This window comes from Panicum hallii, chromosome 8 (genome assembly GCF_002211085.1).
Source record: "Panicum hallii strain FIL2 chromosome 8, PHallii_v3.1, whole genome shotgun sequence".
NCBI lineage: Eukaryota > Viridiplantae > Streptophyta > Magnoliopsida > Poales > Poaceae > Panicum > Panicum hallii.
In genome coordinates this window covers 42,656,904-42,683,666 of record NC_038049.1, presented here as the reverse complement: position 1 = coordinate 42,683,666, position 26,763 = coordinate 42,656,904, and the positions used below count along the sequence as shown (strand labels likewise).

The 26,763-nt window shown below is 49.5% G+C and overlaps 5 protein-coding genes and 1 long non-coding RNA gene across 7 annotated transcripts; 4 read left to right on the top strand and 2 right to left on the bottom strand.

Annotated features, from left to right (window-relative positions):
* Positions 1–123: 123 nt before the first annotated feature.
* On the bottom strand, positions 124–1,983 carry LOC112902394 (polyol transporter 5-like). The gene is made up of 2 exons (XM_025971449.1): positions 1,638–1,983; positions 124–1,552 (listed from the first exon to the last, which is right to left on the bottom strand). Exons 1-2 carry the CDS (start codon positions 1,798–1,800, stop codon positions 255–257), a joined length of 1,461 nt encoding a protein of 486 aa, XP_025827234.1. The 5' UTR covers positions 1,801–1,983; the 3' UTR covers positions 124–254.
* A 5,229-nt stretch (positions 1,984–7,212) lies between these two features.
* On the bottom strand, positions 7,213–10,028 carry LOC112902396. The gene is made up of 2 exons (XR_003230573.1): positions 8,617–10,028; positions 7,213–8,514 (listed from the first exon to the last, which is right to left on the bottom strand). It is a non-coding gene; the product is annotated as an uncharacterized LOC112902396 (long non-coding RNA).
* A 729-nt stretch (positions 10,029–10,757) lies between these two features.
* Positions 10,758–12,885, top strand: LOC112902393 (polyol transporter 5-like). The gene is made up of 3 exons (XM_025971448.1): positions 10,758–10,957; positions 11,054–11,400; positions 11,493–12,885. The coding sequence occupies exons 1-3, from the start codon at positions 10,813–10,815 to the stop codon at positions 12,465–12,467; spliced, it is 1,467 nt and encodes a 488-aa protein (XP_025827233.1). The 5' UTR covers positions 10,758–10,812; the 3' UTR covers positions 12,468–12,885.
* Positions 12,886–13,797: 912 nt separating this feature from the next.
* On the top strand, positions 13,798–15,891 carry LOC112903098 (polyol transporter 5-like). The gene is made up of 3 exons (XM_025972312.1): positions 13,798–14,076; positions 14,178–14,524; positions 14,614–15,891. Exons 1-3 carry the CDS (start codon positions 13,935–13,937, stop codon positions 15,589–15,591), a joined length of 1,467 nt encoding a protein of 488 aa, XP_025828097.1. The 5' UTR covers positions 13,798–13,934; the 3' UTR covers positions 15,592–15,891.
* A 402-nt stretch (positions 15,892–16,293) lies between these two features.
* LOC112903349 (probable indole-3-pyruvate monooxygenase YUCCA10) lies at positions 16,294–18,059 on the top strand. Its single transcript, XM_025972592.1, has 4 exons — positions 16,294–16,908; positions 17,180–17,413; positions 17,495–17,617; positions 17,722–18,059. The coding sequence occupies exons 1-4, from the start codon at positions 16,294–16,296 to the stop codon at positions 17,890–17,892; spliced, it is 1,143 nt and encodes a 380-aa protein (XP_025828377.1). The 3' UTR covers positions 17,893–18,059.
* Positions 18,060–18,881: 822 nt separating this feature from the next.
* Positions 18,882–24,309, top strand: LOC112902512 (splicing factor U2af large subunit B). 2 transcript variants are annotated; one of them, XM_025971635.1, is made up of 10 exons: positions 18,882–19,175; positions 19,847–20,130; positions 20,752–20,868; positions 21,300–21,373; positions 22,195–22,259; positions 22,435–22,536; positions 22,620–23,240; positions 23,351–23,489; positions 23,795–23,862; positions 23,956–24,309. In XM_025971635.1, exons 1-10 carry the CDS (start codon positions 18,996–18,998, stop codon positions 24,091–24,093), a joined length of 1,788 nt encoding a protein of 595 aa, XP_025827420.1. In that variant the 5' UTR covers positions 18,882–18,995; the 3' UTR covers positions 24,094–24,309. The 2 variants fall into 2 exon arrangements, with proteins under 2 accessions (XP_025827420.1, XP_025827421.1); XM_025971636.1 differs by lacking the exons at positions 18,882–19,175; positions 19,847–20,130; positions 20,752–20,868; positions 21,300–21,373 and adding an exon at positions 21,874–21,939.
* Positions 24,310–26,763: the final 2,454 nt, after the last annotated feature.

Here is a 26,763-nt window from a genome sequence, read left to right as displayed (position 1 = left end):
CAAACTCTTCTTCTAAGATGCGCAACTCTCCGCGCATTCGACAAAAAAAACCATGATTTAAAACCATGAGTGGGAGCCTATTGCTTGGATTATCAATTAAACCAAAACAAGAAGATGACCATCTGATCTGCAACATTATTATCCTGGTATAAAGGTGTGGGCTGCCACATCTGTAGATGTGTTGGCCGAGGCAAATATTAAGAAAGAAAATACTGCATATTGCTACAACCCTATAAACTCCTGACACTCCATGATCACTTGGCAAAGAGAACGCCTATGTCCTCCAAGTTCCGGCCTTTCGTCTCCGGCAGCCGCACGTAGACGAACACCCACGCCGCCACCGCCGTGCTGGCGTACAGGAAGAAGCAGCCGGCCATGGTGATGGTGTTGGCGAGCGAGATGAACGTCATGCTCAGGACGCCGCAGGTGAGCCGGTTCGCCGCGATGCCGAGGCTCATGCCCTGCGCACGCAGCCGCAGCGGCAGGATCTCGGCGCCGTACGTCGGCGCCAGCGGGCCGAGGCCGATCGAGAACGCCGTCACGAACGCTACCACCGACGCGACGCACGCCGCCGCCCCGGCGGTCGTCGTCGCCTCGCCGGAGGCGCACAGCGTGACCCCCAGCGCGGTGAGCGAGACGGCGATGCCGGCCGCGCTGGCGAGGAGGAGCGGCCGGCGGCCGAGGCGGTCCGACAGGAACGTGGCCACGAAGATGGACAAAGTCTTGACCACCCCGACGCCGACGGTGGCGGCCAGTACGGTGTTGTTGGACGAGATGCCCGCCTGCTTGAACACCAGCGGGCTGTAGAGCACGATGGCGTCGATGCCGGAGGCCTGCTGGAAGGAATAGAGCACGAGGACGTTGGTGAGGATCCGCCACACCATCGGCGACGGCGTGACGAACAGCTCCCGCCAGACCCCGGCGCCGCCGACCTGCGCCGCGACGGCCCGCCCGATCTCCTCGAGCCGGGCGTGGGCCTCGGCGGGCGTGTCGGAGGTGCGCTCCAGCACCGCGCGCGCCTCGTCGTCGCGCCCGCGCATGGCGAGCCACCGGGGCGACTCCGGCATGGCGAGCACGCCGGCGGCCAGGAGCAGCGGCGGCGGGACGCCCAGGGCGAACATGACGCGCCAGCCGAGGCGCAGCGGCAGGCCGGCGAGGGCGTAGTTGGAGATGTAGCTGAGGAGGATCCCGCCCGTGATGAAGAGGTCCACCAGGGACGACAGGAGGCCCCGCGACGACGCCGGCGCGATCTCGGCGGCGTACACGGGCGCGACGACGACGGCGAACCCGACGCCGACGCTGGTGACGAACCGCGCGGCCAGGAGCGAGGCGTAGCTGCCGCCCAGCGACATGGCGAGCGCGCCGGCCATGAGGAAGGCGTTGGCGAGCACGATGGTGCCGCGGCGGCCGATGGCGTCGGCGGCCCATCCGGCGGCGAGGATGGAGGCCAGCATGAACAGGTTCATGGACCCCGACAGCACCTCGACCTGCTCGTCGGTGAGCCCCAGGTCCTCACGCATGAACAGCTCCGCCCCACTCATGAGCGCAAGGTCTGCGCCGCCGAAGACGAAACACACGGTAAACATGTCATGGACCGTGATCTATGCACGTATAAGAGTAGGAATCGTGTCACGTACTGTAGCCCATGAGGATGGTGGTCATGGAGGCGAGCGTGGCGCAGACGAAGGCGAACATGTTCCGGCGCGGCGGGGCTGGCGCTGGCTCCACGGCGGGCGAGGGGAGCAGCGGCGTAGCGACGCCGACATCGCTAGCGCCGCGGTGCTGCTCTGCGGTGCCCATGGCTTGGTTTCTTGGCTTGTCGATCGCCGGTGAGGACGAAGGGCAGCTCCACGGGTAGTGGCCTGGTCCACTGCCTCACTGAATCTACTCCTGTGCGGGTGCAGATAATTGTTCTATAAAAGCATCTGAAAAGGGGATAGATCAAAGCGTTCCCACTTTGCGTTTCGCAAGGAAGAATCTGAGCATGATCCGATGAAAGAGGAGGACAAGCATGCGAAGCCAGGGGGGTTAGTGGTGGACTGATGCTGGGTGCCGGTTAGTGCATGGCTGCCTTTTGCTTTGTTCATTAGCTGATGAGAATGACAGTGAGCCAGGGATTATCACCTAACACGACACATGAGAGGGGCCCTTGCTGACACGGATGCCACTAGCTCGGCTCTGCTGCGTGTTGTGGAAGCTCATCCGAGACGAAGGAGAGGGTGCAGTATTACAGGTCGTTTTAATTTTTCTAGATACATAGTATATGCTATGCACCTATATATACATTATGTCAGTATATCTAGATATATAGGGAAAATTACGTATCTAGAAAAAACTAAAACGACGAAGTTGTATTTCTAGTATACATGCTATGCGCCTATATATACATTATACCAGTATGCCTATGATATATGGATGTGGATCAATATGTTGTAGTGATTGACGGAGTTGGACAGTTCTTGCGGCCCTCACGTATATGTGTGTGTATATATATATATGAGGATGGATACGACGTACGGTGGGGCCACATGCTCTTAGCTTGCGACCCTCCTGCCTCGGACATTCTCCTCGTCGTCGTCACCGTGCCACCGTCTGGAGCACACCGTACCCCTGCGTACCGCCAGCACACGCCTCCGATCACCCGTCATGTGGTGGCCACCATCGTGGTCGTGGCAGGGGATCGTCCTCGCCGCGGCCGCGTGGGCGTGCCTGCACGCGGCGGAGGCGCTGTGGTGGCGGCCGCAGCGCGCGGCTGGAGCGGCACTAGACCTACTCTTTACCTAATCTTCAGCGCCTCTTCTTCAAAGGTTTTAGACTTTATTCCGATCCCTGATCAACTTTGTATTCGTTAGTCTTAAACAAGTGAGCATTGTCTGCACGGCAGGTTTCAATTCCTCATGTGTCTGCATACTTGTCTTGAGCTGATTACTAAAAGTTGTTTTTGCATGTTTTCATCACATGTCACTCTTTGCTGTTTCAGCATTCATCCAAATGAAGGTACGGCTCGCCTTCTACTGCCATTGGAGGAACCACTACGTACGGTAACGAAGACGACGTCCCGGCTGCAGCGGGAGCACGCCAGCTATGCCGCCGATAAGGTCCTAAAACACATTCACTGATAAAAGTCAGTAAACATATAAAATAGTTTACCAAACAAACTTTTCCAAAGAAGCTACACAGAAATTTTGAAAAAAATATTTGTTTGTAGAAAATTAATGCGAAGGAGGTATGGGAAATGTTTTCCCAAAATATTTGGGGGAAATCAAGAAAAATAAAAAAATTGTCCATGCCCTCGACAAGAATGCTAGCGGTGAAAAAAAAAACAGCCCTAAGCTGACCTCTAGTCTGAAAAAAAATCCTTTTTACCTCCCTAAACTTTAGGATTGAAAGGATCCAGTGACGCCTAGAGAGATGGTGTGAATAGGCGTATCTGAAAATTTCTAAAAAATTCTCGCAGCGATTAAATCTATCGAAACTTCCAATACTGTGTAGCAAACTTTTCACGGATCAGGACTTCCGACACAGGATCGAAACTTCCAACAATAGAAAAGTTCTTATACGAAATTCAAAATTAAACTTCAAACTGCAGAACCTATTTGAATCAAAAGTTGAGCAATGATGTTAGAAGACTTCTGCAAGTGATCTTTGTAAGGACAACAGCACGAGAACGTAGGTCAGCACAAAACAAGCTCTAGGTCAATAAGAACTAAATAAATGCAATAAGCACAAGAGATAAAAGATTTTTTCACCGAATTTCACTTCACCAAGGAAGCTACGTCTCCGTTGAGGAGCTCACAAAGAGCCGGGTCTTACCTTAGCCCTTTTCCTCCCTCAATCAATCACAAAAGAGGATTGAGTCACTTACTATAAAATCCATAAAGGATGGGTAATACAAACTTCCCGGGACACACACACAAGAGGACGCTCAACCGGACGACGTTGAACCATCTAGAAGCAAGTTTCAAGAGTAACAAACGCGAATCAACGGATGAAGATACTTCAAGTGCTCTTGAGATGAATGTGGATGACCTCACACTCAAATCCCCAAGTCTCACACCTCAATCTTACTCTCACCCAAGTTCTAGCTCAAATCAACTCAAATATTAGCTCTTGGAGGGATTGGGAAGGAGTATTGGAAGCTCTTGGAGGTGTTCTTCACGGGAGAGACAGCAACAGGTGAAGAGGGGCCGAGGGAGTATAAATACCCGAGCCCTAAAATGAGCTATTAGTGTGCAGGATATGTGATTGTCGGAATTTCGGACCCCTAGTTGGAACTTCCGACCCAGACAAATTAGCCTACCCGAAGACCCCCTGTCGGAAGATACTGAGAACTTCCAACTGGTGCAGAAACTACAAGAGGACAATGTGCAAGTGTGTGATTTGTATCTCTCTTAAGTGGTTAGCATCTCAATTAAGCACTTAAACATCTTCGAGCTATATATTTAAAGAACGTGAAAAATGGGAAGGAAAAATTCAAATGATTGTGAACTTTTATAATAATATGCAATCTTCTCACAAAATTATGGAATTTGGTTGGGGACCAACGTACATTATTATAAGGTCTTAAAAAGCATTCACCAATAAAAGTCAGTAAACATATGAAAAAATTTACCAAATAAAATTTTCCAAAGAAGCTATATAGAAATTTTCAAAAAAAATTGTAGAAATTAAGCGAAGAATTTATTGGAAATATTTCTCCAAATATTTGGGGGAAATAAAGAAAAATAAAAAACTCGTCCATACCCTCGACAAGAATGCTACTACCTCCTATCTAGATTATAATTTATTTAAATTTTTCTAAATATATATTTTACTATGCATGAAGATTTACAGTATGTCTAGATATATAATAGAAAATAATAAAAAGTTATGTATTAGAAAAGTTAAAACGAATGACGGTGGAAGTAGCAATGAAACAAAACCGGCCCTAACCTGATCCCTGGCCCGAAAAGTCTCCTGTTGGGTGTAAATTTAGTGGTCGGCCCGGTCCAGCCAATGGCTGGCTGACCCAAGCTCGGACCGAAATTACAGGCCCAACAATTCCTTGTGGACTAGCACGCCTTGGGCAGCGACTTTCGGTCCAAAAGGAACCTGGTTTTCCTCTGTTCGGCCCAAGAAATGCTTATCCTGAATTCAGTCAGGTTCGACATCTGTTCCAAATTGTGAGAATCCAACAACAACTGACGGAATGGAACGCGAGTCCCCTGCAAGTCTGAAGCCTGTGCATGCCACAGAATGGAATAGCAGCAACGACAGGATTCTACAGGTTCAGGGCCTGGATTGGGCTCCACGATCAGTCATCAAGGCTGCAACCGCTGAAGTGATCACCATGCATGCCACAGAAATACTACTACAAGATAAGAGGACGACCTAACGATCAACTCAGCTGCAAGAGTACCGAGGATTTATGAAAAAAAAGAAGAAGAAGAAGAAGAGGGAGCAAGACACCCCATTCTCTTCAGTGCTGTCCATACAGACAAAGGATCTGAACTGAACATTCAGCAAGCTCTCAATCTGAATGACTGAATATGTACCAGAACATTGAGCTGTCCTATCACCAAGGAGCCTGAATATTCACACCCAATTCTGAACATTCGCGTCGCAGTCTGAATATTCACCAAGACATCAAGTCTTCAGGGTTCAGAATAACTACCACGTAACCTTGTAGTGCTCTACCATATCACCTTGAAGTGCCATGTAGAGTGCAATCTGAATATTCACCTTGAAGCGCAGTACATGAACTGGCTGTGCTTTTGTTTACCATTGCGCATCTGTCAGAGCTTGCATTTTAGTGTTGGTCGGTCCTTTTACCTGATCTGAATATTCCAACCCTTTTGTTTTCATCGGTGTTGAAGTGGATATGCAGCTTGGATGGAATAGTTGGGTACAGCTCTAGTTTCAGAAACGCTGACGACTTGTCAGCCTTGGCTGTCTGCACCTCAAATCGATCCCAAAATTTGCGTCGCGGACTCGCAAATCGCATCGTCTCCCTGCCAAACCTTTCTACTAGCCTCGTCCACGAACCGGGGCCGCCGGGGATGGGCGCGCGGGAGTTGCTGACGGAACCGAAGTCTTCAGATGCTCCAGCATGCCCCGGATCCGCCGCCGCCGATGCGTGCCAATAGAGTTCACCATCGAGTCTCCGAGTCTTCAGATGCTCCGGCCTTGTCCGGTCCGCCGCCGCCGACGCCGCGTGCCGGCCTCCTCTGCTTCCATCAGCCATGGAATTCTCATGGAACCAAATGAGGAACTTGTATGTAAACGCGATTAATATCGCGATGCAAATTAGGGTGTTACCTGCAAAATATTCATCCCCAATTTTACATATAACCCCCTGAATCTATCGCGATCCAATTTAGGGGGTCTTTCAGAAAATACGTTTCCAGATTTTTTTCAGATAAACCCCTAAAGTGGGGCTATTTTTGCAAAATGTTCTGGCCGGAATCGGAGATGGCGACGATGACTCCGGCCGCTGGTTCCTGTAGCCAGGGACGTCCTCTCGCGCACGGCCAGGCCGCCGCGCCACACGCAGAGATCACTTGACCTCCCTTTCCCCTCCAGCCACGACCTCACCGCGCTAACATGGCCTCAGGGCTGCTTTGCAAACTGTGTTGGCCGGAACCGGAACCGGCGACGGCGGCGAAGGCTTCGGCCGCCGGCGTTGCAGCGGCCAGGCCGTGGAGCCACGCCTAGAGACCACGTTGCTTCGCCATTTCCCTTCCCTCTCCGGCCACGATTTTACCGCCGTCCCAGGCCGGAATAAATGCGGGCAGCGGGGGCTCCTCCATCACCTTGGCCGGCCCGTCGGCTCCGGCGCCACCATTGTCCATGTGCTGTGCGACAGGCTATCGAACGATCCAGGTTCTGAAATGAACGACGGATTAGAGGCCACCAGATTGCCCCTATCATTGCACCAGTTCCTGCGTATGCATAATTCCTCTGTCATCTGAAATTCCTAACCAACAGAAAATTCCCCTGAATCTCGTACGTAGTTCAGCAATAAGTTCTCGCACAGGCTTTTAGGAAAATTTTCTGATAAGATCATCAGAAGCAAAATCAAGTCTCGACTTGCCCTGTAAATTCAGGAAAAGAAAAAAAAAAGGAGCAGAAGGCAATTTCTTGCTTCAGGCTTTCAGCCACTGGAAGCCTGAAACTTCAATCCGGCACAACAGAAAACAGCTGAACAAAATTCGCAATGGCATATACGCATCATGCAGGAAGAAAAAACGATCCTGAAGAGACTGAATGAAACATTAATACATTGTACTATCAAATTACACACTTTCAGCTATTCTGGTTCAGAAAAACACTTTCAGCTACATGATTCTGCAGTTCTTCAGACGCCAATTTCAGACTCAACACTCACGGGACAAAATGCATACAGGAGAACAATGACAACACTGGACAATTTAGCTGCTGTCCAATTCTTACGCCATCCCGCCGCTGGCTGCCGTCCTGATTATATGAATCAACGCTGCAAAGGAAAAGGCAGCGAAGCATGTTAGTTCATTTCCAACAGTAAACAAACTGTAGGCATCAGATGGGTAAGCACAGAAATGGCACAACAAAGCAGCAAATTGATAAAATTGTGGGATAGATGTGCTGTTTTAGAGTTGGTGGTTGACAATTTGGCATTACACTTAGTATATGTTCAGTGTTCGAGTTACAAGTAGGTGGCTTGGCATTTTACATATAGTCTTAACAGTGTAGTTCCATTCTCATGAGTTACTGCCAGCAAGTACTAAGTGCCTCACACACTAGATTAGACAAATAAGTCCCTATCATATTTTCAAAACCAATCAAGTTAAAGTTTTTGCGGTATGCTTCTTATTTCTAACATTGAAAAAAATAGATGACTAGTCAAGTTGAGCATACTAAAGGAGTAACAGTAACATACAGAACAACAGCAGTAATAAGCTATGGCTAAAGAGTAGTGTCAAAAACATATATCTAGTGCAGCATAACCACTAACAAGAATTGAAAGAGAACTTAAAAAAAATCTATCCTTAGAATGTTTACATGTACTATGGATGAACACAGAAGAGTCTAGAGTTATGGTCATGGAGGTTAGAAGTTAAACCGATGGATGAACCATATCAATATTTTTAGACGAAAACAGCATGGAAGTGTGCATTCTAAATCAACATGTCACCAGCATAGAACAATCTGAACAGGAAGAAAGATTTAGGGAAGGTTGGAAAGCATATATGATCTAATGACGACAAAGATGAAACAGCCAAGCACTACAGGTCCAACAGGGTAGTCATTCCCCTTCTTGATAGTAGTTTCAGGCACTGAACCCCTCTTGGTGATGTTCTTCTGGAACTTTGCAGTCTTCCTGTCAGCAAGGCGCCTTGAAGTAGTTTGTCCATACAAAAGCCACCATTCAGCATATACGAATACCCATAGTCAATCTGATGGCTACTTTACATATGGAATGCCAAACAATCAGCAAATGTTTCAGTAGATTCCATTCAGTTGCCACATGAGGTAGAAGGGAAAAAGAACATCTTCCTAGCAGAATGCGTAACATAAAATAGTTAGTCTCCCAACCATTTCAGTTAGTTATTGGATGAGATTATGAGAGGAACCCACAAAGGCTTCAGTTTTCTGAACCTTATGTCATCTGCAGTACAGCCAAAGAAGGCTGTGGAGGATTCAGGATTCCTTCTGCAGCATGCTAGAAGAAGAAAGTCCCTTTGCGAAGCAACAGCCAACAGTGAAATCAGGCTGAGAAAATAATCACCCTAAATCTGGATACCGAGCTACAGGTGCAGGCCCATCTTTGCTTTTCATATCCTGCAATTGACTAAAAAACACACATGGCAGAAGAACTGAGACTGATACAGCACTAACGAAAGCCAAAATCCATTGATCCGGCAACTCGCCAGCAATCCTGTTCCCAGCAACCCATCGGCAATTTCCTACCGTAAACCGAAACCAACCACCTGGTCTCGCAATCCTCGGACGCCCCGCGGCCTCGCTCCGCACAGGAAGATGCCGCCGATCATGGAACCAAGCGGGAGTGGAGCACCCTCGAGATCCGGCGGAAGCGGCGCCCGTCTCCTCGCCCATCGCCTTCACCTCCGAGTCTTCAGATTCTCTGGCGTTGCATAATTCCCCCATCCCGTCCGCCGCCGCCGCTTGCCGGCGGCCTCTGCTTCAGTCCGCCATGGAGAATCGAATGAGGGGGCCTTTTACAAAATGCAACTTTGCAAATAACCCCCTAAATCGTAATCGCGATCTAAATTAGGAGGTTTTGTACGAATACACATCCCGGTTTTTTGGTATGACCCTCCGAATCGGATCGTAACTATTAATCACGATTCAAATTAGGATTTTTTCTGCAAAATACGCATTCGTATTTTTGCGGAAAACCCCTGCCGCAACGGCATGACCTCCGCGCGGCCCGAGCCCGACGGAGAACGCCACGATGAAGGCCAGCACGGACGCGAGGCATGCCGGCGTGGCGCCGAAGGGGAGGGACACCGCCAGCGAGGCCGTCGTCACCGCGACGCCGCCGGGGCTGCCGTGCTGGCCAGCAAGAGCGGGCGGCTGGAGAGGAACGCGGCCACGAGGATGGAGAGCGTCTTGACCGCCCCGACGGCGGCGGTGGCGCCCTGGACGGCGTTGTTCGACGACACGCCGGCCTGCTTAAACACCAGCGGGTTGCACAGCACGATGGCGTCGGCCCTCGATGCCCGACGCTTCCTGGAAGAACTGCAGCCCGACCCCCGCAGCGATGAGCGCTGGTGGCAGCACGCCGGCGGCGTACACGACGCGCCAGCCGAGGCGCGCCGGCAGGTCGGCTAAGGCGCAGTTCGACAGGTACCCGAGAAGGAGGCCGACGTTGATGGAGATCTGCACGGCGCGCGAGCACATCAAACAGAAACCGAAGACGGCATGGCCAGCGCGCCGGCCACGAGGAAGGCGTTGGCGAGCACGAGCGGACTTAAATAATTGGACCTAGCGGACTTGATGATGTAAGAGTCTTGGGGGTCAGAGTCGCGAGTGAGTAATGTGCCGTGCTGGTGCTCATCATTTCCTTGTCCCGTCTCTTTCTGTAACAGAGCCTATCTAGTAATTAAGGCCGTTGCTGGCCTAATTAATGTTAGTGCAACATCATTGATGTCCTGCCTAACAACATATATTTAAATAAAGCACACGCCTCGTGCATCCGACGCACACTTCTCTCTTCTCCATCTCAGCATTAATATAATGTGGCAATTCTTACGGTACCACCATTTTCATCTCTTCAAAGAAAGTTTACAAGATCAAGCAACCAGCACTCTCACAAATGAGCTACAAGGAGAAAGGGAGCCACAAGAAGGAAAACAACAAATGACACGGACATAGAAAACGGCTGCGGTACGCCAAGGTGAGGCCGGCAACATATCGCCACCGCTAAGCAACCAGCCCGCTCGAAGACGCCTGATCCACAAGAAGATGCATGCCAAGCACCCAATCCATGACCAATGAAAGTTGGCAACGGGAGGGAGTAATCCCCACCTGAATCGAATCATTCTCATCTGCTGTCCAACACCCACAAGCTATTGCAGAGCGTGTGTATGCGCTTGACGCTAGCTGAACATCGAGCTGCGCACTGGTCCATCTCCAAACCGCACCTGCTTGTCTCCTGCTCGCCGATCAGTGGCCGTGGATATTTTCTCCAGGTCGCTTTCGAGCCGTAATGGCAGCCAACGACTTCAGATCTCCGATCGTCTAGCGATAAGCTAGCATCCAACAGTCCAACGCCTACACATATATGTCGTCCCTACCGGCGAGATACCAGGAGCCCAGGCCGTCGTCGTCATGGCTCAGCCGGCGGGCGGCCGCGCCGATGCCACGGAGGCGCCGCTCCTCCCCTCGCCGGCAGCAGGCGCCGCGCCGCGCCGGAACGGGTTCGCGTTCCTCTGCGCCACGCTCGCCTCCATGACCACCATGCTCCATGGCTACAGTACGTTGTCCTAGTTCTCTTCTCACGTCCTGTGTGCTCCGGCCGCCGCGCGCCATGGCATCCGTGGAGGTTTAAACCTTGAGGCCATGGATGCAGATCAGACGCTGATGAGCGGCGCGCAGCTGTTCATGCGGGAGGACGTGGGCCTCAGCGACGCCGAGGTCGAGGTGCTGGCGGGGTCCATGAACGTGTTCATGCTCGCGTCCATCCTCGGCGCCGGGTGGGTCGCCGACCGGCTGGGCCGCCGGCGCACCCTCGTGCTCGCCAACGCCTTCCTCATGGCCGGCGCGCTCGCCATGTCGCTGGGCAGCACCTACCCCGCGCTCATGGCGGCGCGGTTCGTCACCAGCCTCGGCGCCGGGTTCGCCCGCGTCGTCGCGCCGGTCTACAACGCCGAGATCTCGCCGGCGTCCACGCGCGGCGTCCTGTCGTCGCTGGTCGACGTATGTGCTTGTCTTGGCCTCTTCTCGGTTGATGTGATTTGAATGTTCAGCTTCACCGATCTTGCTGGTGGCGATTTCATTCGTTGGTGCAGATTTTTATCAACGTCGGCATACTGCTCAGCTACGTGTCGAACTACGCCTTCGCCGGCCTGCCGGTGCACCTCGGGTGGCGCGTCATGTTCGCAATGGGCGTGATTCCGCCGGTGTTCATCGCCGCCGGCGTGTTCTTCATGCCGGAGTCGCCGCGGTGGCTGGCGATGCGGGGGCGCCACGGCGACGCGCGCGCGGTGCTCGTGCGCACCTCGGACACCCCAGCCGAGGCGGACCTCCGGCTCGCGGAGATCAAGCAAGCCGTCGCTGACGCTGAGGCTCCGCAGCAGGCTGTCAGCCACGGCGGCGGCGTCTGGACGGAGCTCCTCCGGCCGTCGCCGAGCGTGCGGCGGATCCTCACGTGCGTCCTCGGGCTGCAGTTTTTCGTGCAGGCGTCCGGCGTCGACGCCATCCTCCTCTACAGCCCGCTGGTGTTCAAGGCGGTCGGCGTGGCGTCGAACAGCGCCGCCATCGGCGCCACCGTGGCCATCGGGGCGGTCAAGACGTGCTTCATCCTGGTGGGCATGCTCCTCACCGACCGCGTCGGCCGGCGCCCGCTCCTCCTCGCCAGCACCGCGGGCGTCGCGGTGACCACGGCCTCCCTCGCCCTGACGCTCCGCCTAGCCGCCGCAGCCGGCGGCGGCGGCGCGGCCTCGGCGGCGGCGTGCCTCGCGTCGGTGCTGGCCGTCGTGGCCACGTACTCGGTCGGGTACGGGTCGGTGGTGAACACGTACAGCGCCGAGATCCTGCCGCTGCGGCTGCGCGCGCAGGGCTCGGGCCTCGGCGTGGCGGTGAACCGGCTCACCTGCGGGGTGGTGGGCATGACGTTCATCTCGCTCGCCGGCGGGATCTCCATGGCCGGGTGCTTCTTCCTGTACGCCGGCGTGACGACGGCGGCGTTCGTGTTCGTGTACGCGCGGCTGCCGGAGACGAGGGGCCGGAGCCTGGAGGACATGGGCGTGCTCTTCGACAAGTGAGAGGAGGGCACACACACTTAAAAATTCACTCTTTCAGTTTGCCTGCTAGATTATCGATAGTTACATGTTCCCCTTTCCAATAAATCCACTTGTCGCGCACCGATGTGCTGCCCACTTGCAAGGGCACCGATGTGCTGCAAACCGACTGCAGCAACGCCTGACCGTGGGCAAAGACGACTGCTGCTGTGTGGCGGCTTGTCCGCAATTGTCGATGGCAAGCGGAGATACGGCTTGCCATGAAAAGCGACAATGGTGACTACACTGGGTAGGCGACTTCATATTATATTAATTTTTAGGGATTAGCACTCCCTCCATGTATAAAAATTTTGCTATGTATGTACTAGAAATGCTAAAATAACTAATAATTTGGTACGGAGGGAGTACTTAGGCCTTTGCCAAGTAGCCTTGCGTTTCTCTTGGATCTTTTTGCGTTTTGTGCTAGCTCGTGCGGCTCTGAATCCTGCTACCGTTTTACTCTCTGACAATCTTATTATAACCTCCTGAAGTAGTTGAGTCGATGATTTGGCCGGCTGAATATCGAACCTCATTGCTAATTAAATTCCGTAGTGTTCAGATCATCTGAACATGGGCTATTTCATTCAGCCGCCGGCCTATGTTGTGTGCTTCGAATCGAATCCTACGATCGAGAACCCAAGCATCTAGGCACTCGTGTTAGGTAGCAATCGCTTGTCGCTTCCACGAGCTAGACTAGACGTAGATAGTACACAGGAAACAAAAGATCGATCCCATCAGTCTAGCGAGGCGTCTCACTAACGCTGAGATTTTGACAGGCTGATCTGCTCGTCGCCTTCTGCGGTGTGCCCGCCTAATAAGCATGTGCGGCCAGATCTCTCTCTCGGCATCAATCATGACTCGTCAGCTTCGATCTGTCAAAGTATCCATGCAGCATACTTGTACAGATCAATGTCCATTGTATCTTTACTTTTTACAGGCTATTTCTACCTTCTGTTTATGCACAAGGTAGAAGACGACTTAACTGCTAGATCGCTGGTTGTGAACCTTGTTAAGAAAACAAGGCGAATAACGAAGACGATCAACCAATAACGCAGAACACAACACGCAAATTTTACGTAGAAAATCCTTCAAGACGAAGGGAAAAACGACGGGCACCAGCCAGTCATGACTTCACTATTTCTGGAGTATTTTACAGGAACGTCGCACTAATGGCGGCGGCTTACAAGATAATAATCTACCCAAAACTCTAATCACGGTATTTATATCATATACCGTACCTGCGACGGGCCTCCGCTACACTCCCAACCTAGCCACCTCGAACGGGATTTGGATCACAATTCAACAAACGTTCTGCCTGAGAAGCCTTTAAAAGCAACACAATGTACATTTCCATCGCACCAACAGATCACAACTTTGCAAGCATCCAGCAATCTGCTGCTTCAAGATATATAGACGGCCACGGCCTTGCCGGCCCGCGGCGGTGGGGAAACCATGGCGCACGCCGATGATGCCGCGGCCGTGCCGCTGCTCGCCTCGCCGGCAAAGGCCGCCGGCGACAAGCCGCCGCGCCGGAACATGTACGCCTTCTCCTGCGCCACGCTCGCCTCCATGACCACCATCCTCATGGGATACAGTAAGTGATTCTACTCTACAACCTCATCTACTATGCAAACGTGCATGGATGTTCATGGGCCACCTTGCTCGATCGATCCGTGTTCATGTGCCACCTTGCAGACCTGGCGCTGATGAGCGGCGCGCAGCTGTTCATCCGGGAGGACCTCGACCTCTCCGACGCGCAGATCGAGGTGCTCGCGGGCTCCATCAACGTGTTCATGCTCGCCTCCATCCTCGCCGCCGGCTGGGCGGCCGACGCCCTCGGCCGCCGCGGCACGCTCGTGCTCGCCAATGTCTCCCTCATGGCCGGCGCGCTCGCCATGGCGCTCGGCGGCAGCTTCCCCGCGCTCATGCTCGCGCGCTGCGTCACCAGCGTCGGATCCGGCTTCTCCATCGTCGTCACCTCCGTCTACAACGCCGAGATCTCGCCGGCGTCCATGCGCGGCTTCCTGTCGTCGTTCCTTGACGTATGTCTCAACTCTGAAGTCCGGACGTCCTTGCCTGTTGATTTTTGAGCTTAGCTTATCAGTTTAACATGGTTGGCGTGCTCCTGCAGATGTTCATCAGCTTCGGCTTGCTCCTCAGCTACGTGTCCAACTACGCTTTCGCCGGCTTGCCGGTGCACCTCGGCTGGCGCGTCATGTACGCCGCCGGCGTGCTCCCGCCGGTGCTGCTGGCCGCCGGCGTGCTCGCCATGCCGGAGTCGCCGCGGTGGCTCGTGATGCGCGGGCGCCACGCCGAGGCGCGCGCGGTGCTCGTGCGCACCTCGGACACCCCCGCCGAGGCCGACCTCCGCCTCGAGGAGATCAAGCAGCAGGCCGTCGTCGTCAGGGAGCCACAGGCCAGCGACGACGGCGGGGGCGGCAGCAGCGTCTGGAAGGAGCTGCTCGTCCGGCCGTCGGCGAGCGTGCGCCGGATCCTCATCTGCGTGGTCGGGGTGCACTTCTTCCAGCAGGCCTCCGGCATCGACGCCATCGTGCTCTACAGCCCGCTGGTGTTCCGGAAGGCCGGCATGTCGTCGAACAAGGCCGTGCTCGGCGCCACCGTGGGCGTCGGGGTCGTCAAGATGTGCTTCGTCCTGGTGGCCGCGCTCTTCTCCGACCGCCTCGGCCGGCGGCCGCTCCTCCTCGCCAGCACGGCGGGGGTGGCCGCGTCGATGGCGTCGCTGGGGGCGGCGCTCATCAGCGCCGGCGCGTCGTCGTTGCCCGCGAGCGTGGCGGCCACCGTCGCGTCGGTGCTGGCCTTCATGGCGGCGTTCTCGGTCGGGCTTGGGCCGCTGGCGGGCACGTACAGCGCCGAGGTCATGCCGCTGCGGCTGCGGGCGCAGGGCGCGAGCCTGGGCATGGCGGTGAACCGGCTGACGTGCGCGCTGGTGAGCATGACGTTCATCTCGCTCGCGGACGCGATCACCATGCCCGGGTGCTTCTTCCTCTACGCCGGGGTGGCCGCCGCCGCGTGCGCGTTCGTGTACGCCCGGATGCCGGAGACGAGGGGCCGGAGCCTCGAGGACATGGACGAGCTCTTCGCCAAGTGATCGATCGTCGATGGCTTCGATCATCGCTTGTGAGTTGTGACCGAGGCAGTGCAGAGTCAGTATCTGGGTGTTCTGACGTTACCCGGCGGTTATGCTACAAATTTTGTGCGAATTGACGCCATTTTTGTTTTCAAATTGGGACCTAAAACTGTCGATTTACTTTAACCAGACGTAGCTATTGGTGAATTTCTCGCCTCTCTATCACATTTTGTACTCTCTTATTAATCCAGGATTTATTTTTTAAAAAAATGATGCTACCATAGTAAGAACTTAATATACACTTAAATGATAAATTTTTCATACCGTGTTTCTAGCCATTTCTGTACTAGGTGAAGCTTTCAAATTGATGATGTGAATCATGCCGCCCCAATATTCAAAATGCCGCCATATTACTGTTACTCTTCTTTCCTAGTTTGCATTTCTGTATTTGTATCATGTTCATGCTAACACATTAAGATGCCTCACACAGAGCATTACGCGCACAAGCATCTATATATGCATTACCCTTTAACACAATTTTGCCAAATTTGACCGCAAGCACGTTCCCACGCAGTCGAAAGCGATGAACGCGTCAAAGGAAGATATATACACACTCCTCCTCTCTTAAGCAGGCCTTCACAATCCATCAAGCAAACAACAATCAACATTTCCCCAAAGGCCTACCTTCACATCGCTTCACCATCTTCAGCTCTCTTGTTCTCGATGGAGGAGCAAACCGTAGTCCTCATCGTGGGCGCAGGCCCAGCTGGCCTTGCAACAGCGGCATGCCTCACAAAGCTCTCAATCCCTCATGTCATCGTCGAGCGTGAGGATTGTAGTGCATCCCTATGGCGCAACCGTGCTTATGACCGCCTAAAGCTACATCTTGCAAAGGAGTTTTGTGAGCTACCCCACATGTCCTACCCAGCAGATGCCCCAACCTACATCCCAAAGGATCAGTTCGTGAAGTACATAGATAATTACATTGAGCGTTTCGACATCCGGCCAAAGTACCAAACTGCCATTGAGTCATGCTCATATGATGAAGGTAGAAAGTGTTGGTTCAGCGTGGCGCGTGACATGAAAACATCCGTGGTTGTTAGGTACACAGCTAGGTTCCTTGTCGTGGCAAGTGGTGAGAACAGTGCAGAGAACATTCCGGTGATCCCCGGGCTACGTGACTTTGCTGGAGAGGCTATCCACTCATCCAGGTTCAGATCTGGTGCCGCCTACTCGGGGAAGAATGTACTCGTGGTTGGATGTGGCAACTCTGGAATGGAGATCGCCTACGACCTTGCATCCCATGGTGCCAATACATCCATTGTTGTTCGTAGCCCGGTATGTGTGCTATTCCTTTTTGCATTTGGTAGCACAAATGCAACTCGAGTTGAATTGTGTGACAAAGTTCTTAATTTGAGTTAAAGCAGCATTCATAATGGATGAGCTTTAATTCATCATAAGCTTTCCAAAGAAAAAAGTATGGATATACTACTAAACACGTGAAAAATGGCGCCACAACACTTTCAAAAGGACCAATATAATGATCCTTACGCATCTATGTTGTTGTGCCCTTACAAATATATTTATGTGATACGTTATATGCTTGCAGGTACATGTAATGACAAAAGAAATAATACGGTTGGGCATGACATTAGTCCAGCATATTCCGGTGAATGTTGTGGATGGCCTTCTTGTGAGGTTGGCAAATTTTGTGTTTGGTGACCTGTCAAGGCATGGAATCGTGAGACCAAAAGCAGGTCCTCTCCAACTCAAGGCAGAAACTGGTCGATCTGCTGTGATTGATGTTGGGACCGTGGGTTTAATCAAGAAAGGGATTATCAAAGTGAGCATATTTTCTGAAGTGACAAACTTTTTTATAATAAAGTTTCTCCATCAATTTATTCATGTTTATTTAACATTTCAGGTGCTTGGAAATATTTCCAAAATCAAGGGCAGCATAGTTGAATTTGAAAATGGTAGAGAAAGCGCTTTCGCCGTCATTGTATTTGCTACTGGATATAAAAGCACAGCAAATACGTGGCTCAAGGTACCAATGCTAATGTTTGTTTTTTCCCTTGCAGTTAAACTATTTTATATTGCAGTTGTGTCATAAATTTATATATCCTTTTTTTTTGTAATTGGTGATTTCAGAACGGCGAAAGCATGCTGAATAATGCTGGATTGCCAAAGAAAGAGTTTCCAAATCATTGGAAGGGTGCCAATGGGCTGTATTGTGCTGGTTTGGCAAGGAGAGGCCTGGCTGGTATTGCCATCGATGCCAAGAACATTGCCAATGACATTTTGTCTAGTTACCATGCATAAATGTGATGCTTAGATGAACTAGCTAGCCATCAACTGCATTTTTATTGGGGGTGATTTAGCCATGTTATGTGGGGTATGGATTTGCTGCATGCTGATCTTCATGTCGCAAGAAGTAGTTTGTATTGAACTATCAATGGATGACCACAATTCAGTGACATACTGTGCTACCTGATGGAATGATGAAGCTAATAAAAAGAGTTATTATATTATTTTGTACACATGAACAGTCGCACAATAACAAGGATACTTTCAAAAAGATATTATAGAACATCTCAAAATTTATAAAGTGACAATTGTCTTGTGTTGCCAAAACAATGGGATTTCACCACTTTAACTATCCAACATATACCGCGGCGGTGCAAAAATAAAGACGCATAAATGAAGATCACTATAACAATAAGAAATATTGCATAGAAGATTAAAAAAAAGCTGTACAAGCAATCCAATTAGGTTAGATTAACGATAAGTTAGGAAAACAAATTAATGTAACAAAAAAAATCACATATTTAGAAAACTTAGTTAAAACACCCAATATACCAAGTAACGTAAACGAAAAGAAGTTTTCTAAATATCCTGAAAATACATCAGCTACGTATAAGAAAAAGAAAAACCAGGTGGCACAGTAGATGCCCGGAACAGTACAATAATGTTGCATGGGCTGGACCAATAATGCTTCATGGGCTGGGCTCGCTCTCTGGAAAAACATTGTTAACAGTGCACGAAACGAAATAAGGCTTCGTCCCGCACCCGAGCGTAGGCTGGCCTGCGAACAGTTTGGTTGTTGGATGGGCGGCAAGCCCAGGCCCGCCACCCCCTCTCTCACGAGCACGCAGCAACAGCCCAGGCGGCCGAGAGCCCACACCGACTCGAACTCCCCCGGGCCCACCGGCCAGTGACCCGCCCCCTCCACCCGCCCCTCGCAAACCGCCACGAACCCGCGCGAGCCTCGTATATAACGGGACCCCCCCTCTCCCCCCACGCGCGCTCCTCCTTCCAAGTCCGCCTCCCGAGTTCCGACCCAGCCAACCCACCAAACCCTAGCTCGAATTAGAAAAGGAGGAGGAGGAGAAAGATTCCCCAACCCGCCGCCGCGTCGCCGCGAGATGGCCGAGTACGACGAGCGCTACGAGGGCAACGGCGGCCCCGCCCCCGGGGACGCGGGCGCCCACGCCCAGGCCGAGTACGGCGCCGCTCCCCCCGCCGCCGGCGCCGGCTCACCGCCCGCCGCGGCCAAGCCCACCGGGTTCTCCGACCACGCCGACGGCCGCGCCTCCCAGCCCCAGGTTCGTGCGCGCGCGGCCCCGATCTGATGCGCCCGCCCCCCTGCGTGTGGCTCCGAGGCGGTACCGTACCGGTTTTCGAATTCGATGCGGGCGCGAGGGGTTTGGCTTGGGTGGTCCATTGTGCTGGGTTCGATTGGTTCAGTAGGGGCGTCGTGTTTGCGGAGCCAGCGGTTATGCCGAGATGTGATTTGTTTTTCCTCTTGGAGAATGGACATAATACTAAAACACAAATTAGGCTCTAAGAGTTGGAATCACCGTCTTTTGGTCTAGTGAGCTGGATGGAACCATAGGAAATCTTCCGTTTCTTTTAATCCTGATGATGATATTAGGAATCAGGAGGTGGCTGATATGACAAACTTTTACAATGCTTGAGATAGCTTATCATCTTATTTATTCTGCATTAAGCTCCATAATTCGTGTTGTGATTATAATGCCACTGGATCGAATACAAAATAGGTTGCATGTTGGCATTTGATTGCTGGGAGGTTAACATTTGGTTCGGCTTAGTGTTAGGTGGGTTATATTTGACGAGTTGTTGGATTAGTTGCTGCTGCTCGTGGGTTGATGGGGGCAGTATTGATCTCTGTCTGCCTGATTAGTGTGACTGTTTACAGTTGTTGCCTTTGGATAAGTCACCTGACTAATTGATTTTTTTTGTTTACTTTCTTTAGCACGAGACACAGTTGCATGACAGTGGTTCCTCAAAATCCCGAGAAAGGGACAGAGAACGTGATAAGGGCAAGGACAGGGAGCGCGACAGGGACCGTGGCCGAGAGAGGGAGAGGGACCGGGGCAGGGATAAGGACCGCGAAAGAGGTGACAGGGACAGGGATCGTGATCGCCACCACAGGGATCGCCGCGAGCGTAGCGAGAAAAGGGAACACCGTGATCGTTCCGATGATCGTGACCGCCACCGTGATGATCGTGACCGTCACAGGAGCCATGATTCTGAAAGGTAATTGGCCAAGTATTTGTGCAAGTGTAACTTAATTTTGCAAATCCTGCTTCTGTCTTTGTGAGATTTTTTGGCTAGTCTTAAACTTGTTTAATGAATTGATGACCCCAAAGCTATCCTGCCCAGCCATCTAACTCGATAATCTATGTTCAAGAGATTCTAAAAGTTGCAGGAATATATTATGTGTCTGAGCAATCTAGGTTTTACCTTGTCATAGTCTTCTGAAACTGTAATACTAATGCACTGTAATCTATCGATATTTCTAAGCAACCTAATTAGTGAAGATCTTTTGATCACTGGAACACTTTGCAATTCATTGGTCATCTATAGATTTGTCTAGGCTTTGTGATGCCTTTATTGACTCTCATCTGAGACTAAACAGTTATGAACAGTATATGCATTGCTGGTTGTTAATTATTTCACTTTCCTTAGCCAAATTTTTTTGGCAAGCTATATTCTGGAAACTCGGGTCTTCATATTGCAATGGCGAAACCATGCAGTCAAGAAGAATATATTCAAATCAAAAGAGGATATATGTTTCTTGATAATGAACGTTGTTGTAAAATCAGAAAAGCACAAAGGTACTTGCAACGGAAATCTGATGTATGGTTGATAATGCAGGAGAAGAGATCGTGAAAGAGATGGCCACCGTAGGCATCGGTCGCGCTCTCGCTCCCCGTCTAAGAGCCGTGATCGTGACCGAAGATCTAGATCTCGTTCACGCTCTCGTTCAAAGAGGTGCATAATTGGATGCTCTCTCAATTTGTTTCTAGTTTGATTTCTGTTGTTGCCTTGTTAATGCCACTATAGGTTTTTGAATAGACAATTTTGTCTTGTGCTTTGATGCCTTGTGTACATGCTCTTTCCAGAATTAGTTGTTTTCTGGGTTTTGCATGTTGAAAACTGACAGTAATTGTACATTTTTTAATTGCCATGTGTTGATTCCTTGCTTCCAAAACTTAACTTGGATAATGATGCTTTTTTGGTTGATGCAATTTTTCTGACGTGACCTATTATTTTCTAGACATGGTCTGTGGTTTTATTGTACTACATCTTATCCCTCTATTTTCAAATAGCTTGTCCTAAACTTCATATATTTAGAAGCAAAGGGAGTATCTGCAACCTACTCTGTGGTTTCAGTACTTGCTAACATCTGTTGTTTTAAACAGCAAGCGTGTGAGTGGATTTGACCAAGCACCGCCACAACCGACGATGCCTATAGCTGCTGCTGGTGCTGTTCCTGGTATGTTACAAATCTCATAGTTTGGTGTTGTAATTTCCATTTTTTTACATATATTTATAATTGGAGTTGCACACCAGTGGACTTGCTGATTAGTTATCATGCATACACAATAGTAAAAAATATTAAGTAAGTTTATTGTTCTTTCTATTATCTTAGCAGTGGCGATTTCTAAAGTCTAAACTAGGTTTTAGCGTTGCAAAGTATAAACTCCATTCTTCGTTTTTTTGCCTAATTTTACTTAGCAAGTAAGGTTCTTTCTGGCTTGTCTCCAGAAATTGGGCTTGAGCTCTAGGAACTGGTCCCATCAGGGACCTGCTGATTAGAACAACTGGATGCCTTTAAGGCTTGGTAATCCTTGTGCTATGAATCCTTGATTTTGTTTGAACAAAAGACCTGTGAATTCTGATTTTTAATTTTTTTATGAATGTTAATTGAATCTGAGCAAAATTTTTCTTGTTTGTTCTTGGTGTTTGTTTTTTGTTGTGTATGTTTATGGTTAGAAGGCAATCTTGGGCCACTTTGTCCATCTGCTGCCAATGGAAAGGGCTGGCTACTGTAGCTTTAACGTACGAGGACACTCTGGTTTGATATCTTGTTCGTCTTTGTATCTGCATGTATTACATTATGATAGTTTTCAAAGCTAATATTTCAGTAATTTTTTAAAAACAATATGCTACCCTATTTGTCTATGTGGAGTGTGGAAAAATTTGTCTATGTTGGCTTTGTAGCAATAGTGGGTATGTATTATTTGTTGCGTGATGCGCTTACTAGAAATTCCATTTTCTTTATCTTATAAACAGTTTTCTGTTGATGAATTGCAGGTCAGCTGCCTGGAGTAACTCCTCCTATTCCAGGGATGTTTCCAAACTTATATAATTTGGGACAGGTAATGTTTCCCTTCAGGGTTACTTAACTAGCTTATACTTTGATTGGTACATTTTGTCATGATCTGGTAATGAAATGGTGTTTGCAAAATGATTTGTCTCAGAGACAGACACTTCTATCTTCAGTTATTTTGATGTTGTTTTTGGATTCCTTATTTTGTCTTGCCTTTGCATCAGATCAATCCCCTTGTTATTCAACCACAAGCCATGACACAACAGGCTACTCGACATGCTCGGCGTGTGTATGTTGGTGGACTTCCTCCAACTGCTAATGAGCAGGTAAATACTTACCTTAATTTTATTTCCACTTGTTTCTGTTTTTTTGTCTACCGTCTTTACCAGTTTGGTATTATTTCACACAGACTGTTGCCATATTCTTCAATGGAGTTATGGCAGCTATTGGAGGAAACACAGCTGGTCCAGGTGATGCTGTTCTTAATGTCTACATAAACCATGACAAGAAATTTGCTTTTGTTGAGATGAGATCTGTGGAAGAAGCAAGCAATGCAATGGCCTTAGATGGCATAATGTTCGAGGGAGCACCGGTGAAGGTTAGAAGGCCCACGGACTATAATCCTTCCCTAGCAGCTGCGCTGGGCCCAAGCCAGCCAAACCCCAATCTTAATCTTGCTGCTGTTGGCTTAACCCCTGGCTCTGCTGGAGGATTAGAAGGTCCAGATCGCATTTTTGTGGGTGGACTACCCTATTACTTCACTGAGGCCCAAGTGCGGGAGTTGCTCGAATCCTTTGGTCCTCTGCGTGGATTTGATCTTGTGAAGGATAGGGAAACTGGTAACTCGAAGGGTTATGCATTCTGTGTCTACCAGGATCTTACTGTTACCGACATTGCCTGTGCTGCTCTTAATGGCATCAAGATGGGAGACAAGACCCTTACTGTTAGGCGGGCGAACCAAGGAGCTAATCAGCCTAGGCCAGAGCAAGACAGTGTCCTGATTCAGGCACAACAACAGGTGCAAATGCAGGTACAAGCAAGCCCTTTATTTAAACTTGCTTTGGCAAATAAAGAGATCTTTTATGTAATGACGATGTTTGTATTATCGTTTCAGTTTCTGACTGCAATCTTTGTGAACAGAAACTCGTGTACCAGGTTGGAGGTGCCCTTCCAACAAAAGTTGTATGCCTGACACAGGTAGTCACAGCAGATGAACTGAGAGATGATGAGGAATATGAGGACATTGTGGAGGACATGAGGGAAGAAGGGCGCAAATACGGTATACTGCATGAAACCCTGGACTTCTCTCCCCTCTTGTTTCGAGCTCTTATATTCTGTTTTATAATAGTTTTGATTGTCTTCCCTCAGTTACTGAACTGGTTTCCTTTTGTGTGTTTGTCTTTTTGTGTGTCTTTTTTGTAGTCCCCCATAATGCCATTGCAGAGTGTTTTATAGTCCGACCTATGCAATATTGGCAATCGGGCCTTAACCTACAGAAGACACACTATTCTTTTGAGTTTGATTAATCATGTATATTATTATCACCCTGTTTTTCTATGGATATACTCACTAACACTTGGACAGGTAACTTGGTGAAAGTTGTAATCCCACGGCCTGACCCCAGCGGTGCTCCTGTTGCTGGAGTTGGGAAGGTGAGTTCTTGTCAACTCTTCAATCTGAGCATAGCATTTGGTTTACACTGAGTTGTCTTCAATCCTGATTCATGAACTTGTGCCGCGCTGCAGGTGTTTTTGGAATATGCAGATGTGGAAGGATCGACCAAGGCGAAGACTGGCATGCATGGGAGGAAGTTTGGCGGGAATCAGGTGGTGGCTGTGTTCTACCCCGAGGACAAGTTTGCTGCGGAGCAGTACGACGGATGAAAGTTAGAACCTGTGCTAGAGTTGTGTTGCGCCACATGATGTGGTGGTTTTTCATCTTAGTTTGAGGACCAGAACCATTGCTAGTGTCCACAATTGATTTCGTACCATACTGTAGTCGTAAAGTTTGTCCAGAAACCATTGTAGTTGTTGGATGTGTGCTGTGCTGCTGAGACTGCTACGATGAAAGAATTCATTTGATGTTTCTTGTTGCTACCATGGACTTTGTGTGATGCGGGTAAACCTTCGGACGTGGGGAGCGAACGTACAAAGTTGCTGCAAGTCTTTTGAGTTGTGAGTGATGAACAAGTTTAGAAGTGGGAATTCTGAGATGGCATGGATACAATCTTCAACAAAGATCGGATCGGCAACTAGAGTTGCGAGAAGGTGCATTTTGACCAACAAGCCAGAAACGGATCTCGCTGTTGTCATCACACGAGCAAAGCAGCTCAGTTCTCATCTCATCCCATAAAAGAGAAGTGAGTCCGCATGTCGGCAAATGATTTGAAGTTTAAACTGGCCACAGAGGAAACTGAAGCCCTAACTCCCTATTCTTTCTATCCTCCTCTTTCCGGACAAGACATACAAAAGACCCGCCAACTGTTTTTTTACCACTAAACATCGGTTAATTGGACATTCCAGAGAGTGAGAGGTCCTTCAGGAAAGATCAATGAAGAAGGAAGAAGGCAGCACAGTATGAGATAACAGAATGGAACACCAACCAACGAGCAAGCGGTGGTTTTGGATGGAGTCTCGTAGAAGAAGAGTACGCACGCTAGCGTGCCCCAGGACATCAGTCCTTTTTCTGCTGCATTCCAACACATATTAAGACTCCAATCTTTATATGTGAAAGTAGCTAGCTAGATACCAAGACGAAAAGGGATTGGAGTCATGGACGACATAGTCCTTGAGTCACCTTCCAAGTCCGACCCTTTTGAGAAAATGTTTCTCCTGATGCCACTCATTCCTATTGAGAAATTTGCTCATCAGCATCATGTCAAATTCAGGTGGGATATGTTGTTGATGAATGTATATGGAGAGGATATATATAATAGGTTGGGCGCTAACTATACGTGTGAAAAAAAGAGAAGAGTAGGTGCTGATTTCTTATTAAATTTACATCTCAGTGGACCAGCAGTTCTCCTTGCACATGCTGTCCTTAAAGTTGAGCATCAAATTGAACCTAATGAACTTGAAAATATGTGAACTGACACTATGGCTTGCCATCCATTTATCTATAACCATACTTCGCTTCAAAAAAAGAAAAGAAAAGAAAAAGAATCTATACCAATACTAATCTCAGACTCTGAGGAACCCAGCATGTTAACCAGTAAGATCAAGCTGTCCATTTGGTAACATGGTCAAATCATAGCGGCTGAGATCTGGTGTTCTCAATCTTAAGAGATAGGAATCTAATTAACAGGATGCAACAGAGTGGACACACGGTGTAACAAACTAATCATGTACTTGAGTCTAGTTGCGCAATTGCGCATCCACTGCGACAAGAACATTGTGGTTCCTGGGCAGCAAGATGAAGAGATCGCTAGACCTGGACAGCAAGATCGAAAGAGACAGACGCATAGAAGTTCCACCATGGTCTTCCATCTTCAGCCACTTCAATGAAACACGCTTCTGCTGATTTTTTTTGTTAGAATATGGATGAGTTCCGGCCTTGATCATTCACATGCGAATGACTACAGCCAACATGCTTCTGCTGGTACCAGTCGTTCCCATTGAGAAAGCTGCTCGGCATCATAGCAAATTTAGATGGTGGGGTAATGTTGCAGAGTGTTAGCCTAAACAGTACGCACTAAACAGTCGGTCGCCTACCGTTTAGCTATTTATTTGGACTAAACGGCCATTTAAATAGATTAAACGGTTATTAAACGGGGTAAACGACTGTTTAAACGGACACGGCTGGCCGTTGTATAACGTTTACACGGCGTGTATACTGGCTAAACGGTCGTGTAGGCGAACAGTGAGACAAATATAGAGTGGCTAATAAGTTGAGAGGCTTGAGTGTGCAAAGAAAAAAAGAATAATAGTAGGTGGGTGATTTCATAGAACTACGTTTACACCTGAGTGGACCAGCAGATCTCCTTGAACATCTACCCTTCATTTTGCACGTAAAATTGAAGTAAATGACCATGAAAGTAGACGAACCAATACAACGGCTTGGCATTTTCTTAATGGCTTTAAGATTTGTACTTCCCTAACTAACCGATTGAATAGTAGGATGTGCATACCACGGGTAATGCATGCAAGGCCATTATTTCTAGTTTCAGCTACAATGCAAGATCTCTGGATTAACTTATCGATGCAGGCACTAGTTGTCAAGCCACGTTTCAAGGTCATCAATCCTGATTGAATTCTCAAAACGTTGAACAGGAGTTAGTAGCTCCATCTTTGGAGCTCTATGAGACCATGTATCTGTTGATGTTGGGAGTCTGATGGCGTTCCATTGGGTGTTTAATTTCTTCCACACTGCCTAGAGCGCTAGAACCTCTAACAATCTCCTGCTCTGGGAATTCCCTATTACCTACTGGTGCCACAGCCCGTTACCATGACAATGTTATTTCTTCGATGTCCCTCATTCCAATCCCATTGTCGATGAATGTATATGGAGAGGATATATGTAACAGGTTGGGCGGTAACTATACGTGTGAAAAAACA

Excerpts from the sequence above, each read along its gene's own strand:
- LOC112902394 (XM_025971449.1), bottom strand. The coding sequence starts at position 1,800 with ATGGGCACCGCAGAGCAGCACCGCGGCGCTAGCGATGTCGGCGTCGCT. Across the intron at positions 1,553-1,637 it reads CACCATCCTCATGGGCTACA|ACCTTGCGCTCATGAGTGGG; the intron begins GTACGTGACACG and ends TCGGCGGCGCAG.
- LOC112902393 (XM_025971448.1), top strand. The coding sequence starts at position 10,813 with ATGGCTCAGCCGGCGGGCGGCCGCGCCGATGCCACGGAGGCGCCGCTC. Across the intron at positions 10,958-11,053 it reads CACCATGCTCCATGGCTACA|ATCAGACGCTGATGAGCGGC; the intron begins GTACGTTGTCCT and ends CCATGGATGCAG. Across the intron at positions 11,401-11,492 it reads TCCTGTCGTCGCTGGTCGAC|ATTTTTATCAACGTCGGCAT; the intron begins GTATGTGCTTGT and ends TCGTTGGTGCAG.
- LOC112903098 (XM_025972312.1), top strand. The coding sequence starts at position 13,935 with ATGGCGCACGCCGATGATGCCGCGGCCGTGCCGCTGCTCGCCTCGCCG. Across the intron at positions 14,077-14,177 it reads CACCATCCTCATGGGATACA|ACCTGGCGCTGATGAGCGGC; the intron begins GTAAGTGATTCT and ends GCCACCTTGCAG. Across the intron at positions 14,525-14,613 it reads TCCTGTCGTCGTTCCTTGAC|ATGTTCATCAGCTTCGGCTT; the intron begins GTATGTCTCAAC and ends GTGCTCCTGCAG.
- LOC112903349 (XM_025972592.1), top strand. The coding sequence starts at position 16,294 with ATGGAGGAGCAAACCGTAGTCCTCATCGTGGGCGCAGGCCCAGCTGGC. Across the intron at positions 16,909-17,179 it reads CCATTGTTGTTCGTAGCCCG|GTACATGTAATGACAAAAGA; the intron begins GTATGTGTGCTA and ends ATATGCTTGCAG. Across the intron at positions 17,618-17,721 it reads CAGCAAATACGTGGCTCAAG|AACGGCGAAAGCATGCTGAA; the intron begins GTACCAATGCTA and ends TGGTGATTTCAG.
- LOC112902512 (XM_025971635.1), top strand. The coding sequence starts at position 18,996 with ATGGCCGAGTACGACGAGCGCTACGAGGGCAACGGCGGCCCCGCCCCC. Across the intron at positions 23,490-23,794 it reads GGAAGAAGGGCGCAAATACG|GTAACTTGGTGAAAGTTGTA; the intron begins GTATACTGCATG and ends ACACTTGGACAG. Across the intron at positions 23,863-23,955 it reads CTGTTGCTGGAGTTGGGAAG|GTGTTTTTGGAATATGCAGA; the intron begins GTGAGTTCTTGT and ends GCCGCGCTGCAG.